Here is a 17,688-nt window from a genome sequence, read left to right as displayed (position 1 = left end):
TTCTTTGCTGCCTCTGGGCCTTGGCATGTCAGTTCTTTTCTGCCCAGGTACTCAGCATTCACCCTACTGGCCTTCTTCCTCACCCTTTGGTCCAGCTTATCTGGAATTATTTTCTAGATCTGAGCTTGTCTTACCTGACTCCCCAATAGGATCAGAAGCCCTTTCGCTTTGTGCCCATGATGGGCACCCTATACTTCTTCTTTTTTGAACCCGACATATTCCCAGATTTTTTAAACCTCTGTCTGTCCCTCACCAGCTCCACAAGAGCTCATTCTTCTCCTGTTCTTTCAGGCCCCTGGGCTAGTGGGTGCATGGGTGAGTGAATGACTAGGTGCACTAGAATCACAAGTATGGAAGTAGAGGGAAATCGGGGAAAAACATCAGAACTCTGATTGGAGGTGTTTTTCCTGGGGGATGTCACTTTATTATTTTGGCCATTTCACTTGTTTGAAATGTCTTTAAATTGAGTTTTGTTAATTTCAATAATAATGCCTGAAGAAATTCTTGTTCTATTTACAAATGACCCAGTTTCCTCCACAAATGAATGACATTTAAAAGGAGGAGGAAATGGTACAGATTTCAGTGGACTGCAGAGAATTGTGGGCTGGATGTGCTATGGGCACTTTGGGTGGATTTTCTTCACAGCGCCCCACTGTAAAAGGACACTTTTGAGACAATCAAGTAAAGTTGAATATGGTCCGGTTATTAACCGAGCTGAAGGAATTGATGATGACTGGGTTTGTTGGGATAATGGATCATAGCTTCTTTTTTTTTTTTTTTTAAATTGCCTTAACATTATGTAGTAAAGCATTTATGGGTGAAATGATACCATATTTGAGATTTGCTTTAAAATATCTCAGCAAATCAAAGCTCGTGTTTAAGGGGGGAAAGAGGTGAAAGAAGGATGACGTCTTGAAAGAATCTGGATGAAGGCTCACAGGGGGCTTTTTAAGGCCATTTCTTTACCTTAGAAAAGAGTTGAAAATTTTATGTTGAAAGTTAAAAAAAGCATTTCTTGGCTTTTTTTATAATGACCTTTACTACTTTGCTTGGCTTTTCAGAGTGACCGACTCCTCATCAAGGGCGGACGCATCATCAACGATGACCAGTCCTTCTACGCCGACGTCTACCTGGAAGATGGACTCATAAAGTGGGTGGACCAAACACACCCTTTAAGGAGCCTGTCTCCCTAAGCTGCCCAGCCCTTAGAGGGAGTGGAAGGCTGGCATTCTGCCCCAGAATAAGTGTGCTGGCTCTTGTGACTCCCAGGGATGGAGAGGTGTGGGGAGGCGCAAACCATGGGTGGAGGAGGGGCTGGTGTCTGCTGAGCGCCCCGTGACGGCACCGGGCTCCCCGGCGTGGCGCTCACACGGGCCGTGAGGCCCACAGGGGCCGTGAAGTACACACACTGGCCTTTCTTATGTTCTTGGCGGGTGGTGGGCCCCTGGGGGCAAGTGGCTGCTCACGTTGCAGAATGAGTTAGGGGCCGAGGGCCCAATTCCAACCTCGCACACCTGACTGGATTCATAGCTTTTTTTCCCTACTGGCCCGGAGTTTCTGGAGTTGGGTGGAGGGGGCCAGGAGGAGGGAAGGAGGCATGTTTGGCCTCCAGGCAGGGTTCTTGTCTGGTGCAGGGAAGACATGCTTTGGGACTCTGGAGTTCTCCTGTGCTTCCTCCCGGCTGGCTACCTCTTCAGCCTTGTATGACATCCCAGAGGTGTGAGTCTGGGTGGGCTCCCAGAGCACAGTACCCCTAATGGGGAGACCTACCCAGCGGAAATTTATTTCTCATAGTTCTGGAGGCTGAAGTCCTGCACTGAAGTGCCAACAGGATGGTTTCTCCTGAGGCCTCTCTCCCTAGCTTGCCGACAGCTGTCTTCTTTTTTTTAAATTTATTTTTAATTGGAGGGTAATTGCTTTACAATGTCTTATTGCTTTCTGCTGTCCAACAGTGTGAATCGGCTACAGGCGTAGGTGTGTCCCTTCCTTCTGGAGCCTTCTCCCCACGCCCGCCCCCACAGATGGCCATCTTCTTGCCGTGACCTTTCCTCTGTGTATGCCTCTGGTTTGTCCTCCTCTTATAAGGACAACAGCCCTATTGCATCAGGACCCACCCTAACAGCCTCTTTTTAACCTAAGTACCCCTTTAAAGACCTTGTCTCCGAGCACAGTCACATTCAGAGTTACTGGGGGTTAGGGCTTCAATATGTGGGTTTTGGGGGCGCTGTTCAGCCCCTAACACCAGACAGTGACTTTTACGTGGTTTCCACGTCTTACTCTGCTGCTCGGCTCTTCCTCTGGAGTTGGGAAGAGCAGAGTCGGAGATCATCTCGGATCTGACGTGGGCAGCTGGCACTGGAAGGAAGGCAGGGGGGTGTGAGCAAGGTCAGCTTCAAATAGGAGCGAATGTTTATTGGTGGGTCCATCCCAGGGCCGTGTATCCTCTGACGATGATGATGATGGTGGGGAGGAGGAGGAGAGGGAGGAAGGGGCAGAGGAAGAGGAGGGAGGAGGCTGTGGATTGCCATGTGCATTAAGGGACCATCTGTGCAAAGAGCTGTGTGAAGAGTAGGCGCTCAGGGCAGCGTTGAGCCCCTCCCAGCCTCCCTTTGCCTGCCCCTCCCCCGGTTTGTCCTGGATGGATCTGACCATTTCCGGTCCAGCTCAGGCCTCACCTCTTCCAGTTTATTCCCTCCCCCTCCCCCAGTTCCCTCTGCACTAAAAATGGCCTTTGGAGAACTTGCCAAGCAGTTCTCCCCTGAGAAACTTGCATCCATAAATCCTCCGTCTGAAATGCCTTGCCCCTCCCGCATCCTCATGTCATGCCCCTGCCTCCCAGCTCCTGTTTGTCCTACCGGCCCAACTTGTGTGGCTCCTCCTCCAGGAAGCCTTCCAGAGCCCAGACTGTTCCTCTGTGCTGAATGTGCCCACCTCCCCCCTACCACCTCCACCAATGCCCTTGCTGCTGATGAGCGATCTTGCCTTATTGCCCGCCATCCTGGGGCCTAGCACTGTGCCAGGGGTGGATGGGACCCCAGAGTGTTGATGAAGCAAGTGTGACATGGTGGGGACCTCAGTCTCAGCCACGGTATAGCCTGGAACCAGAAAGGGATGGTGGGGTGGGGTGTGGTGAGATGCTTGGTAAAGTGAGGCTTCTGAGTCACTGCAGCTTAGATGAGGCACCGCCGCTCCGCATTGAGCTCCTCACTTATGTGAGGCCTCTGGGGTCCTGAGCACGGAGGACAGTGACACGGAGAACCCTTTCATGGAACCACTATTCCCACCAGCCGTGTGCAGTTGGGGGTTGGAGGACGCAGTCCAGGATATGAGCAGATGGACCCCATGCTCATAGGTTGGGCTACATTTATTAAGTGCTTGCTGTTTGCATGAACCCCTGGAGACTTAGGACTTAGGCCACCCAGGGTATTCAGGAAATAAGCTGTGTCTGTAAATCCAAGATTCATCAGCTCTTCATGGGAGACGCCTTTTACTTTTAATCCTGTTGCTGTAAAGCTTTCTAAGCACTGGCGGAGCCTTTCCTGCCTTACTAAGCAGAGCAAGTGGCTCTGTCTGAACGCCTTACAGAGTCTCGGATGGTCGCGTGGGCCCAGGTCCCTGCTGGCTGAGAAGGAGGTGTGGAAGTGAGAGCCCAAGGAACTGCCTGGCACGAGGAGGCTGTTATTCTTCACTCTGATTAAACCCCAAGAATCCTTTCATTTTGCGGCCATTCACCAGGTTTTGCTAAAAGCCATTCAGTATGTTTGTGCAGCATTTGTTATGATTCATCGAGGGCTCCATCCAGTTTGCTGAGCATTGGAGAATCAGATGCTGATGGCTGATGACTTTTTTCTGAATGGTGGGGAGGGTGATGAGGCTGGGGAGCGGTGTCCGCTTCTCCCAGTTCCTTCCTTTCTTTCCTTTCCTTCTGTCCACATTGCCACTGAGAACCACTCAGGGAGTCCTCCTACTAATTCATGGGGGCTCATTGGGCGTCCCGTTTAGTTTAATCCCAGTTTGGGGAGAACCTGCAACTTCTGTGGAAGGGAAGAAGGAAGGCATCTGAGCTTGGCAGGCAGAGCCTGATAGTAGCCTGGGGGAGACCGAGCTTGAATCCAGACCCAACACTGACTCGCTGTGTGGCCTTTAACAAGTCACCGCTGCTCTCTGAGTTCCATTTTCCTCTTTTGTAAAATGTGAATACTTCCTCTCTCACGAGTTGTTGGCAGGAGATAAGAGAGGGTTTGTAGAAAGGCGATGATCTGCCTGGTTAGAATGGCCCCGAAGGGTAGACCTTGTTGGCGCTGTGGTGTGGCGGCCAAGTCACACAGCCCAGGATCAGACTGGGCTTTGACTCTGCTGGTTCCCGCTGGAAGGCTGTGCTGGGGTGTCTGCATGTCCGTTCTGACATGCACAGGCTGTACCTGCTCCTTTGTGAGTGCTACACATTCTGAACATCACCCTGTTGTCTTCAACAGCTAGTGTGAACGTGAATGAGACCTTCCATAAAGGGCTTAGAAAAGTCTCCTGAGGTCAGTGCACAATAGTGGTTCACGGCTCTTGTTTTAAGCCTTGGGGGTGACTTCCCTGAACCCTTCCCTTCAGCGCCTGGCATCGTTCCTGATCTTGGAGATGGGCAGTGGGGAGACTGGACCCGGCAGGATCCTCTGCTTGATGATGGGAATTCTAGAGGGAGGAGGGTTGGTGATTAGAAGCAGCAACAGCAGCCGCAGTTGCAGTTGTGCTGGTGAAATTGGCAGAAATGCTGACATTTCCTGGGGGCTCACCATGGCCTTGGCACTGTGCTTGGACTAGACCCGTTTCCATTTTCAGGGCAACCTGTGTGATGCTCCACTTCTGTTGGGAGACCCCCCCCCTCCACATAGAGCCCGGTCACCTCTGTGCCCCAAGCAGCTGGCCCAGGAGTCCAGAAGATCAAGGAGCTTCTGCTTCTCCTGTGTGTAGACTCTGGTGCCTGACGTTTGTGGTCACTGAAGCAACATTTTCCTGCATCTTCATTACTGATGTTTTTGGATAACTTAGAGAAACTAATGTTGGGGCCAAATCCCAACAGTTCAGCACAACTGGATTTCTTTTTTAAAAAATTTTCTTAATTTATGCACTTTTGACTGTGCTGGGTCCTCATTGCTACGTAGGCTTTTCTCTAGTTGTGGCGAGCAAGGGCTGCTGCTGGTTGCAGTGCATGAGCTTCTCGTTGCAGTGGCTTCTCTTGTGGAGCACGGGCTCTAGGGTGCTCAGGTTCCAGTCGTTGCCGCATGAGGGCTCAGTAGTTGGGTTCCTAGTCTCGAGAGCACAGGCCCAGTAGTTGTGGTACATGGACTTAGCTGCTCCGCGGCATGCGGGATCTTCCCAGATCAGGGATCAAACTCGTGTCTCCTGCATTGGCAGGCAGGTTCTTTACCACTGAGCCACCAGGCAAGCTCCTGGATTTCTTTTTTAAATAACCATTGCTTGTGGTCTCAGGCGGGCACTGGCCGTGGAGGCTGTTGAATCTGTCCTGGTCTTTCTCCACCCCTGCCCCACCCCATCCCTCCACTGGCCCCTGGCTACATCTCCTGATTCTGGTACCAACACCCAAGACACAGCCGATAGATGCCACAGGGGCAAGGCTTTGAGATTCTTAGGCTCTTCTTCCTCCTTCCCCAGTTTTTGGAATTTGCCCTCCTTCTCGAAGATGTTTGTACCAGCACATGGGGAATGGAAGGGCTGGTCAGTCTATCTAGAAAAGCCCTGCCACTCCCAGTGTGACTCCTTCACGGCAGGTTTTACGGTGTTAGTGCCTGATGGTTAAGTAGCTTTCCTGAGGCTGGTGCTCCCAACTGTCTTCTATGAGGATTGCAGGTCTGTATCAGTTTGCCGGGGCTGATGTAAGAGTCCATAGACGGGGAGGTTTAAACAACAGATACTTGTTTCTTCCAGTTCTGGAGGCCAGATGTCTGAGATCAGGGTGTGGGTAGGTTGGTTTCTTCTGAGGCTTGGGATGCACGTCGTGTCCGTGTCCTCTTGTGGTCTTGCCTGGACATGTCTGTGTCCTAATCTTCTTTACTCATAAGAATACCCGGTCAGGTTGGGTCAGGGCCCACCCTAGTGACCTCGTTTTAACTTAATGACCTCCTTAGAGGCCTTCTCTGCAAATATAGTCTTATTCTGAAGGGCTAGGGGTTGGGACTTCAACATACAGATTTGGGAATGTCAGAGTTCACCCCGTAGCCTTGCCTTTGAGGACTTGCAGAGCTAAGGGGACTTGTCACTCTGCCTCCCTGCCATCGCCCATCTCTGTGTCCCCAAGGCAGTGCCAGAAATCTTTGAAGTACTCTTGAGTGACAAGCTGTTCAGAGAATGCTGTCCCACTTGAGGCCGATGCTGGTCTCACTGCTCTTGGGTTCAGCTTTGCCCTTGCCTCCCTCTGGAAGCCCTCCCAGATCACAAGGCTGATGAAATGGCCCACCTTGTTCTCCCCACCCCCCAGTGTGAACTGGGTTGTAATAAATATCTGCTTATATGTCTCTCCTCCTCACTGGGCTGTGAGCCCCTGGAGGGCAGGGACCCTGCCTGAGTTTTCTCTGTCCACCTGGTGCCCTGGGTGGGACCTGCCTCAGAAATGTTTATCTCATGGAACCGAAACTGCACAATTGGCAGCCTTTTTTTTTTAAAAAAACCAAAGTCTGTCTTTGTTGTCTGTTTCCAGGCAAATAGGAGAGAACTTAATCGTTCCTGGTGGAGTGAAGACCATTGAGGCCAATGGGCGGATGGTTATTCCTGGAGGTATTGATGTCAACACCTACCTGCAGAAGCCCTCCCAGGGGATGACGGCTGCTGATGACTTCTTCCAAGGGACCAAGGCAGCGCTGGCGGGCGGGACCACAATGATCAGTGAGTCGTACCCCGGCTTTAGGCCATAGGCTGTGACTTCTCTTTCAAATCCCCAGCATCGTGAGCAGCATCAGGCTCTTTGCTCTGGGCACCTGGTGTGCAGATGGCTAAAGCTTTGGAACCAGTGATACAGGTATTATAATGACTATGGGGAAAGCAGAGGCTCAGAGAGATAAGTTGCTGAAATTTTCACAGCTGGGAAGTGATTGTGTCAGTCAGTATTGCTGCTGTGATAATGGTGCATAACACAAAGTTTCCAAACTTGGAAAATCATATTACCATGGAAACCAAGGAGGAGTGAGTTTAAAGAAGGAGAGAGTGATTTGCCGTGTCCTGAGAGGTTGAGTAGAGTGAGGACTGGAAAGTCAAGTTAGCAAAGGCTAGTTTGATGCTCTATGTGGGTGGAGGAGTGAAAGGGGGTGGGGAGCAGATACTGCTCTTTATGGCTGTGAGGGGTGGATGTTAGAAACAGGGCAGGAACAGAGGGATGTGCAAAGCCCATTGTGGTTTAAAATTAGACAGATGTCTCCCCACTGATATGCTTTACATCTGAGACTTTATTTGAAAAAGGGATGGTGAAGTTCATATTCTTTTAAGTCCTTTTCACCTTTGCATTCTATGCCCAAGAAGGTAACATGAAGCCTCAGGAAAGGGTCCAGTCTTTACAGCTGACCAGACTCTGGGAATCTTCTCTGTACTGCTTACTAGTTGTATGACCTTGTATGTTTTTCACCGTCTTTAAGCCTCAGTTTCCTCATCTGCCAAGTGGGGGTATTTATACTCATTCCACAGGGTAGTTGTGAGGATTTTATTAGATAACTTACATAAAGCCTTTGTGGCAGTATGTGACACATCATAAGCATTCAATAAGCAGTCATGATAACGATGGGGATGAGGAGGAGGAAGGTGAGATTACAGTAACAAGTGGTGGTGGCAATGGTGGTAATGAAGATGAGACGGTAGTGACCATTTCACTGCTGATGATTTTGATAATGATGGTGACAACAATAACAACATTGATGTTGATGATGGTGAGAGTGATGATGAAGAGGATGGTGATGCTGAGGATGTTGGTCTGGATGATGTAAGTGGTGGTGATGATCATGGTGATGGGGGGATAAGGGACTGTCACAGTAGTTATGCTGATATTGGAGGTGATGGTGATGATAATGGCAGGAGAGAGGCTACCATTGGAACAACTTGGGTCCTGAGCATCTTGGGATGTGACACATATTTTTCTGTCCCAGTTGACCACGTTGTTCCTGAACCTGGGTCCAGCCTGCTGACCTCCTTTGAGAAATGGCATGAAGCAGCAGACACCAAATCCTGCTGCGACTACTCCCTCCATGTGGACATCACCAGCTGGTACGATGGTGTTCGGGAGGAGCTCGAGGTCCTGGTGCAGGACAAAGGTCAGTTAAAGCCCCAGAAGTGGGGCATGGTTCTGGAATCATTGTATCTTTGGTGGGTCTGGTTTGTGGAGTTAAGAATTTCTTTAACTGCATCTGTTCTGAGCCCAACTGTGAGCTCTGCCCTGCCACATGAACAGTGGAAATATTGGACCCTCCTTAAAGAGTCTGTCTTCCTCTCCTTCAGATCCTTTGGAGAGTCCTTCTGTTCATAGAAAAAAGCGTGATTTCCTGAGCCTTGCACACAAGGCCCCCACTGACCTAGCCTCATTTTTCTCTCTCCCCACTACACTCATCTGGGTGTTTATTATGCTGAGTGCCACCCCCTGAAACTTGCTACGCTGCTGGGTCTTTGTTCTTGGTATCTCTATACCTGCATCCAGGGATGCCCTTTCTTCTCTCTGATACCCAGCTGAACTATCACCTCCTCTGATTTCCCTGATCAGAATTGCTTTATCCCTTGAATATCCATAGCAGGTTACTGGGGCCTGTTTAGCACACCTTTTCCATTGCTTTTGCTTTGTGTTTTGGATTGAAGGACCCTTGTTGCCTGTCCGTCTCTTCTGTTAAACTCTGAGCTTGTGACAGAGGGGATCATGTTTGTGCATCTCTGTATCCATCCTGGCCCTCCTCTGTGTGGGCTCACATGGGATGTCCCTTCACAGTGTGGGAACTTTACAGTGTGTGTGACACCAAGTGAAGGTAAATGGAACTGAAGACCCACAGAAGCAGAGAAGAGAGCAGAGTGAACCAGATATGAGTGGTCCCTCCAGAAAGGGGGGCAGTTTTGAGGTTCTCTGAAGAGATAGCCTCAAATAAATGAGATGTTTCAAGGAGAAAAGGGGGGTATTTTCCATTTTTAAAATATATATGCTGTGTTTTCTTATAAAAGTATCATCACCACATTACAAAAAAAAAAGAAAATCAAGAGAAGGAAAAAAAGATTTTCCTCTCTGGTCCTACCTCCAAATCACCACTTACTACCAATGTTAAAGATTATTGCTTTCCATCCCCTATTTAGACAGTTTTCGCCTTATATAGTTATACAGTAGCAGTTACTTGGAATTCTTCTTTTTTCACTTAACATTTTATGAATAATCATTACTCTTCATTAATAACTTTTTAATGACTCATAACATACAATGTAATGGCTAATTTGCTTAGCTATTTCCTTTTTATTGGGCACTTAGGTTTTCCGTTTGCTTTACTGTAAATTGTGTTTGGTGAACATTTTTGTATATAACATTTGTTTGCATCTCTAATTATTTCCGTAGATTTTCAGAAATGGCATTACAGGGTCAGAGTTTCAACTTTTTTAAAAAGCGTGACACTTACTTCCAAATTGCTTTCCACAAAAATGCACCCATTTGCATGCCCACTGCCCTGTGTCTCTCACTCCCTACGTGTTTGCACCATTGGGTGTTATTGCTTCTATGAAATCCTTGCTAATTTGATGAATAAAAGTCAGTCTACTGTTGAACACTACAATGCTTCAACTGCTAATTATGTTAAACGTTTTGTGCACGCTTTTCCTTTATGTGAATATCTGATGGTGTTCCTTGCCTGTTTACCAGTTTGGGTCTTAAAAGTCTGAACTTCTATATCCAGATGGTTTTGTCCCTTCATTGAAGTTGCTGTGAGTCACACTCTTGTTTTGTACAGAATCACAGTCCAGGATGTAGAAAGATCCCAGAAGTTGGGCTGCCTGGGTCTGAATCCTGCCCTCACACTTCTTGGCTATGTGATGATGGCATGTCACCAAGCTCTGAGGCTCACCCAGTGATCTCAGCACCAGAGCTCTGGTACCAGGGTGAGACCCCTGGTCTGAGCTTGGTGTTAATTCTCCATTCAAAAAAGGAAATGACCTAAATGTCCATCAAAGGATGACTGGATAAACAAAACGTTGTCCATCCGTAAAATGGAGAGTCATCCAGCTTTGGAAACAAAGGGAATTCTGACACCTGCTATGACATGGGTACACCTTGAGGACATTATGAGCCAGTTGCCAGAAGGCAGATGCTGTATGACTGTGCTCACATGAGGGGCCTGTTGTCATCCAATTCATAGAGGGTACGAAGGTGGTTGCCAGGGCCTGGGGGGAAGGGGAACGTGGAGTTAGTGTCTAATTTGTTGTTGTTCAGTCGCTCAGTCATGTCTGGCTCTTTGCTCCACTATGGACTGCAGCACTCCAGGCTTCCCTGTCCATCACCATCTCCTGGAGTTTGCTCAAACTCATGTCCGTTGAGTCCATGATGGCATCCAACCACCTCATCCTCTATCATCCCCTTCTGCTCCTGCCTTCTATCTTTTCCAGCATCAGGGTCGTTTCCAATGAGTCAACTCTACACAGCAGGTGACCAAAGTATTGGAGCTTCAGCTTCAGCATCAGTCCTTCCAAAGAATATTCAGGGTTGATTTCCTTTAGGATCAACTGATTTGATCTCCTTGCAGCCCAAGGGACCCTCAAGAGTCTTCTCCAACACCACAGTTCGAAAGCATCAGTTCTTTGGTGCTCAGCATTTTTTATGGTCCAACTCTCACATCCACACATGACTACTGGAAGAACCGTAGTTTTGACTAGATGGACCTTTGTTGGCAAAGCAATGTCTCTGTTCTTTAATATGTTGTCTATGTTTGTCATGGCTTTTCTTTCAGGGAGTCTTTTAATTTCATGGCTACACTCACCGTCTGCAGTGCTCTTGAAGCCCAAGAAAATAAAGCCTGTCACTGTTTCCATTGTTTCCCTATCTATTTGCCATGAAATGATGGGACTGCCTGCCATGATCTTAGTTTTTTGAATGTTGAGTTTTAAGCCAGCTTTTTCACTCTCTTCTTTCACCTTCATCAAGAGGCTCTTTAATTCCTCTTTGATTTTTGTCATAAGGGTGGTGTCATCTGCATATCTGAGGTTATTGATATTTTTCCTAGCAACCTTGATTCCAACATGTGCTTCATCCAGCCTGGCATTTCACATGATGTATTCTGCATATAAGTTAGATAAGCAGGGTGACAATATACAGCCTTGACGTACTCCTTTCCCAATTTGGAACCAGTCTGTTGTTCCATGTTTGGTTCTAACTGTCGCTTCTTGACCTGCATATAGGTTTCTCCAAAGGCAAGTAAGGTAGTCTGATGTTCCCATCTCTTTAAGAATTTTTCACAGTTTGTTGTGATCCACACAATCAAAGGCTTTAGCATAGTCAGTGAAGCAGAAGTGTTTAATGGGGATAGAGTTTCAGTTTTGCCAGAATGAAAGGTTCTGAAATGGAAGCACAACAGTGTGCATGTGCTTAAACCACTTAAAATGGTGCAGATGGTAAATTTTAGGTGTGGTGTATTTTACCACAACGAATAAAAAGCAGCATTTCTTATTTGCTCACAACTCTGTGGAGAGGCACTTTGGTTTGGGCTCAGCTGGGCGGTTCTGCTGCCCACATGTGGCTTACTTATGCCTTAGGCCCCAGCTGGGAGGTGGGGGCTGCTGGGATGGTTGTCTGCATCCCTCCCTTCCCCAGCGCCTCTCATAGGCTTCTTCCCATGTTGGCTCCATGAGGCTGATGGAGCTGCAAGCCCTCTGAGCCCAGGCTTGGAATGTGTCCACTCACACTTCTGCTTTATTCTGCGGGTCAGAGTCAGTCTCAAGACAGCCCACTTTCAAGAAATGAGAAAATAGATTCTATCTCTTGAGAAAGGTTGTTGCAAACGTTTTGTGAACCTTTAAACTATTTACCAGCCTGTTTAACTTCTTCCTGCCTCCTGCTTTTACGTGAAATTATCCCATTCATTTGTTTGTTCATGGCGTATTTCCACTAGAATATAGATAGGAATCCTTCCTGCCTCCTTCATAGCTGTATCTCTAGCTTCTAGATTGGTACTGGCCCATAGTCAGTACTTAGTGAATATCTGATGAGTGAGACAATGAGTATTCCCTGAGAAAGGGCTTCTGGGCTCTCATAAGTTTCGGAAATGCTCCCTGTTTATTCTCTTCTCGAATATTCTTAATGCATATTGTCATGTAAAAATCCTGTAAGTCCTGCAGCCAAGAAACCTGTTTACTGTTTGTGAATCCAGTTTTTCTTCACCGATATAAATATCAGCCTCCCTGTGTTTGATTACAAGCAAGAGACTCACTCCAGAGCTTGGTTTAAGCTAAACAAAGCAGCTTTCCTTTTAGCGATAGAGACGTGTATTCAGGGATCCATGAATACATCCACGCCATGCCAGGACGTGTTCCTGTGCTCATCCCCGCCTTTCTCTCTGAGCCAGTCCTGCCCTCCTCCTACCCTTGACCTGCATTCTCTATTTCCATAGTCCCCGCATTTGAATACAACAGCCCACACTTTGTCTGGGTGGACATCTGTTTCAAAGACCAGTCAGATGTCCTTTGCAATCACTTGGACTCAGTCCCTCCTCCTGGCTCAGCTCAGCATCTGTTAGATGCCCAGCCCTGGACCAGCCATCTGTGATCTGTGGCCACATGGTATGAACATGGCTGCTTCCAAGGTTACTGGCTGGATACGGGGAGGGTATTTGCCGGGGAGGGTATTTGCTAAAATATGTAAGACAGTTCTGAGAACTGGAGGGTGTTATGAATGGATTGATGGCTCAGTAGGTGTTCAGTATCATCCTTTAGAATTGGTACTCCATGCAGCCTCCTTGGAGGAGGACTGTGAAGATGGAGTTTATGAATTTGGGAGGTTTTTGAGTAACAGGGCTGACTGTATTTCCCAAGGCTCTACCGCTAGTAGAATTATCAGACCAAAGATATTGAAACACAGCTCTTGATACAGATTGGTTTTCTAAGCAGGTTCTAATTGGTTGTGCCAATCTTACTGTCACTTGTTATGAAAGAGGGACTCATTTTGATGCTTATTCACTAGCTTTGAGCAGCATATTCTAAAATGTACAGTACTGAGGTTTCCATCTGAATTACTTTGATTATAAATAAGACCAAATTGTGTTTATCTTTATTTGTTAGCCAACTAAAAAAGGTTGTCTAAAAATTCTGTTTGCCTTATTTTGCTTTATTGCTTTTATTTTAATCTTTTTAAACTATAAAATGAAGCATACAGAAAACCACAGAAGAAAAAATGTGACTTTATGAATTATAAGATTACTCTTTCCAGGCGAGAAATAGAACTTTGCCCCAAACAAAGACCTCTGTGATGAACTTCTCATGGGTCCCCACTGTAGTCACAACTCCCTCCTCTGACCAGAAGTAAATCCTGGCTGATATTCTTTAAATAAGAGGTTTTGAAAAAAGAAACCTTGGTTTAATTTGTTGCAGATATGTTCACCATTTTGGTTGTTTGCTTTTTATTTTGAATTCTTAAGAATTAAGTTACAGAAATATTCCATTTAAAATGTGTCAACTCTATCATGATTTGGATGAAAGCAAATCTGAGGCAGCTTTATCCCCATCCACCCACTCAGCAGAACCAGTTCTAAGGCATATTTATCAATTCTGCCAGTTCATTATTTCTGCTTTTATTTGTATTATTTACTTCTAATTTCTGGTGGATTTCCAGACTGAGTGACTGAACTGAACTGATCATAGAAGTTTAGTCAATTGATATGTGTTTCTCCTCCCTTCCCCAAAATAACGAAGCATCTAAGGCTATGAATTTACCTTCCACTATGGTTTTACCTGTTTGTTGTTATTCAGTTGCGTCCGACCCTCTACCACCCCACGAACTGCAGCACACCAGGCTTCCCTGTCCTTCACTATCTCCCGGAGTTTGCTCAAACTCACGTCCATTGAGTCAGTGATGTCATCTAACCATCTCATCCTCTCTCACCCACTTCTCCTGCCCTCAGTCTTTCCCAGCATCAGGGTCTTTTCCAGTGAGTTGACTCTTTGCAGCACATGTTGTGGGTGTGGAAGGTGAAATAACGTATCAGATGTGGTCCCTGTCCTGAGGCCACTTGAAGGCATATTAGGAGCAGTGCTCTCCCCACCTCCCCTGCTCCCCCACCTCTGACTGCACAGTGCGTCCTGTCATTTCAGCCTTTTCACATTCTCACTCCCTCCATCCCTGTAGCTCCTGCCCTGGTTCAGAGCCTCACCTCACCGGTCCCTTTTGCCTTCAGCATCATCCAGCTCACCTCCATGTCTCCCTGCTGTTCTGCACACCCATCCTCCTTCCAGAAGAGTCCTTCTGGGACAAAAAAAGTCTGATCGTGTCATTCCCTTGCTTTAAAAGCACATGTTCTACTAGACGGTAGTGATGGCCGTACAGCATCGTGAATGCGCTAAATGCCACTGAAATGTACACTTTAAAATGGTTATGATGCTGAATTTTGTTTTGTATATTTTGCCAGAATGAAAAAGCGTAAGGGAATTTTCTTAAAGGCACATGATCTTTTTGCTTCTGACACAGGATACTTTGTAGCACCCGCACATCTAACGTCCTTCCATCTTTCCATCTGTGCCATGCACACCCCTCCCTCTCAGCCCAGGTAGCTTCCCCTCCCCTTCCTTCCCCGCTCTCCTTCTTCTTCTTCCCCTTCCTCTTCCTGCTCTTTCAGACTCAGCTGACACGTGACCTTCCCTGGAGGCCCCCTTTGACCCTCACCCACACCCCCGGGCTAGCTTAGATGCCCCTGCTGTGAATTCTGATGGCACCCTTCCATCTTGGTTGTTACCACTCTGTACTGTGCTTATTGGTTTACCGGCAAGACATGTTCTTTTTTCTTAAATGCATTTTTTGCTCTCTTTTTATCTTGAAACAGGAGTCAATTCCTTCCAAGTCTACATGGCTTACAAGGATCTCTACCAAATGTCCGATAGCCAGGTAGGTCCTTGTACACCCTCCACCTCCCCGGGGCAGGAATAGACCCCCTTGTCAGGAAGGCAGCGCAGGCAGGAGAGATGTTAGAGTAGGCTGGGGAGGGCTCTGGGTCCAAGTCCTGGGTCTGACACTGAACTGTCAGTCATCACCCTGTATTCCATTCCAGCTAGAGTGACATAGGGCGGGGACCCCCTGCATGGTGGTTCCCAAACTCAGCCTGTCCTCAGCCTCATGTAAAGAGCTCACTAAAAACACAGACTCTTAGATTCCATCAGAGATGCCTGGGGCTAGGCTTTAGGAATCTGTATGTCCCAAAAGCTCTGCAGTTGAATATGGGGCTCAGGCGAGTTTGGGGACCATTTCCTTAGGTCTGCCTTGGAGCAGAGCCCTTGCTGTCCCTCCAGCCACTTGCAAATCACATCCTTTTGTAATTTTCTCATCTATACAACATGATCATCGTGATCATTGCTGGTCCTGTCAATCTCAAATAATTGTTATATGGATGAGTTGAATCAAGGAAGATAGTGTTCTGAGGAGTACAGATGCAGAGTGTTACAATTTATTGGGCCCTGGGCCTTCTTTCACTAGTAGGACCCCTGGTTTGATTTTGTTATTATCGCTCTACTCTTTGCTTGTTAAAAAGGTGGGGCAGTGTGGTGGCAAAGGGAATGAATGCTGGAGCCAGACTGCTTGACAGCAAGCCCCGACTTTGCTGTGTAGCCTGGGGCAGATTTCCTAATCTCTCTGTGCTTTAGGCTCTTAATGGCACTTGCCATTAAGATAGGTTGTCAGAGGATTAAATGATTCCGTACAAGTAAAGCTCTAGGGCAGTGCCTGGCACACAGCAGGTGCCATTCGGGTATTAATAAGCAGATCGCCATGATCACCATGGGGTTTCATGTGCAGTGGAGGAAGCGTCTGTGTGTTCCCTTTCAAAATAGACACTTGGAATTACAGGATATAACTTACCCCCAGATGTCCTGGAAACCTTTGATGCAACCATCAAAGGCATCCTAAAGGCTCAAAGTTCATTCAGTTTCACGGAAAAAGTAGTGTGTGTTTCTCTAGCATAATTGACATTTTCACCTGTTTCATTCTAATGTCTGTTTCACTGAAGCCCTGGTTAGAAATGGAGCTGAGCAGATTCAGGGTGTGGGTCCTCAAAAGTGCTCCATGGCTCCATATGCCTCCCTCACCTGTTGTCTACCCCTAAAAGCACACATCCTGGCTGAGAGAGGTGTTGTCTTATATGCAGTGAGGACAAAGTTGAGATTGGCAGGAGGGAACATGTGGCTTTTGTCCTCACCAGATACAACTGTCTGACTACAGATCCTTTGTGGGTTGCAAGAGGGCAGTGGGCAGTGTGGGGAGGACCTGGATTGGCTAAATCAGGTGATGCTTGGCAGGATATATGTGATCTGGGCATTACAGTTATTAAAGGGCTTGGTCCCCGCTAACGACACTGTGATTTGTAAGATGACATGGGTTGGAATTTTTGTAAAGATGTACACATGTCCTGTGGTTGGTGGTGGTTGCAATACAGGCTCAGCGGGTTTAATTATACAATTTCAGTAAACTTCTCAGCTGCAGTTGTCCCCATCAACAACTACATGCTTCAAAGAAGCAAAGTCACAAAGAAAGTGAAAGGCCTGCATGGGTATACTTGTGGGCATAATCATGCCTTGGTGTGACTTTTATCAATTATGCCCCACCACTGCCACCCCCCACCCACCTTAACTTCCTGCTTTTAGATCTGGAGGGTGTAGGGCTAAGGGGAGATCTATTCCAGTGCTCACTTGTTGAACAACGTGTTCCATTGATGTGGATGGAGCATCCCGGCAGGTGGATGACTGTGTGTGTGAGCAATAAGGGCAGTCTTTGCAAATGCTTGTGCTGTGATATTTCTATCTCACCCCAACCCCCATTTATCCCTCCGTAGCTCTACGAAGCCTTCACCTTCCTTAAGGGGCTGGGAGCTGTGATCCTGGTCCACGCAGAAAATGGTGATTTGATAGCTCAGGTGAGTGGTCTGAATTCCCAGCCTTTCCACCTCAGTCTCCTTCTCCTTGTTGTAAAGGCTATGAGAAGAGGGGGTGGAGGCATTTATCAGCCAGGTCACTTGGCAGTGAAGGGTCAAGCCCAGAGCTGAATGGCATGTCAGATACTGGGTGAGTCACTCACCACTGTCTGCAGCGTGGCCTTTGGCAGGCCAGAGTGCCTCTTGGATTGCAGTTTTCTCATCTGTACAGTAGGGGTAACATGACTGCCCTGTGAACCATGGAGGGTTTGCACATGCAGTAAATGAAGATCCAAAAGAAAATGCATTTGGCACAGCTGGGAGACCCCAGAGGCCGCAGGCATGGAAACTGGAGTTGCCCGTCCTCCTCCATGACTTGGGAGCTTTGGGAGCAGGGATGACGGACTGAAGACAGGCTAGGTGCAGAGTTCCAGCCCAGCCTCCTGCATCTCCTGGCCCTCTGACATTGGGCAGGGAGCTCTACCCCAGGAAAGCTCCTGTTCTTTATCTGAGGGTCAGTGATATTGTGCATGCAAAACTCAGTGTTGGACTGATGTAGTCGTGCAAAAGTTTTGGATAG

The 17,688-nt window shown here is 47.5% G+C and overlaps 1 protein-coding gene across 2 annotated transcripts in view; it reads left to right on the top strand.

Annotated features, from left to right (window-relative positions):
• The window catches only part of CRMP1 (collapsin response mediator protein 1), a 63,881-nt gene that overhangs the window by 22,450 nt on the left and 23,743 nt on the right, over window positions 1–17,688 (top strand). For both annotated transcript variants that reach the window (XM_043906217.1, XM_043906218.1), the window contains exons 2-6: window positions 1,062–1,150; window positions 6,707–6,891; window positions 8,139–8,303; window positions 15,033–15,094; window positions 17,031–17,111. In XM_043906217.1, the coding sequence (XP_043762152.1) occupies window positions 1,062–1,150; window positions 6,707–6,891; window positions 8,139–8,303; window positions 15,033–15,094; window positions 17,031–17,111 (582 nt within the window). The remainder of the gene's footprint in view (window positions 1–1,061; window positions 1,151–6,706; window positions 6,892–8,138; window positions 8,304–15,032; window positions 15,095–17,030; window positions 17,112–17,688) is intronic.

Source organism: Cervus elaphus, chromosome 6 (genome assembly GCF_910594005.1).
Source record: "Cervus elaphus chromosome 6, mCerEla1.1, whole genome shotgun sequence".
In the NCBI taxonomy this organism is placed as follows: Eukaryota; Metazoa; Chordata; class Mammalia; order Artiodactyla; family Cervidae; genus Cervus; species Cervus elaphus.
This window is presented reverse-complemented; position numbering and strand designations above follow the sequence as displayed.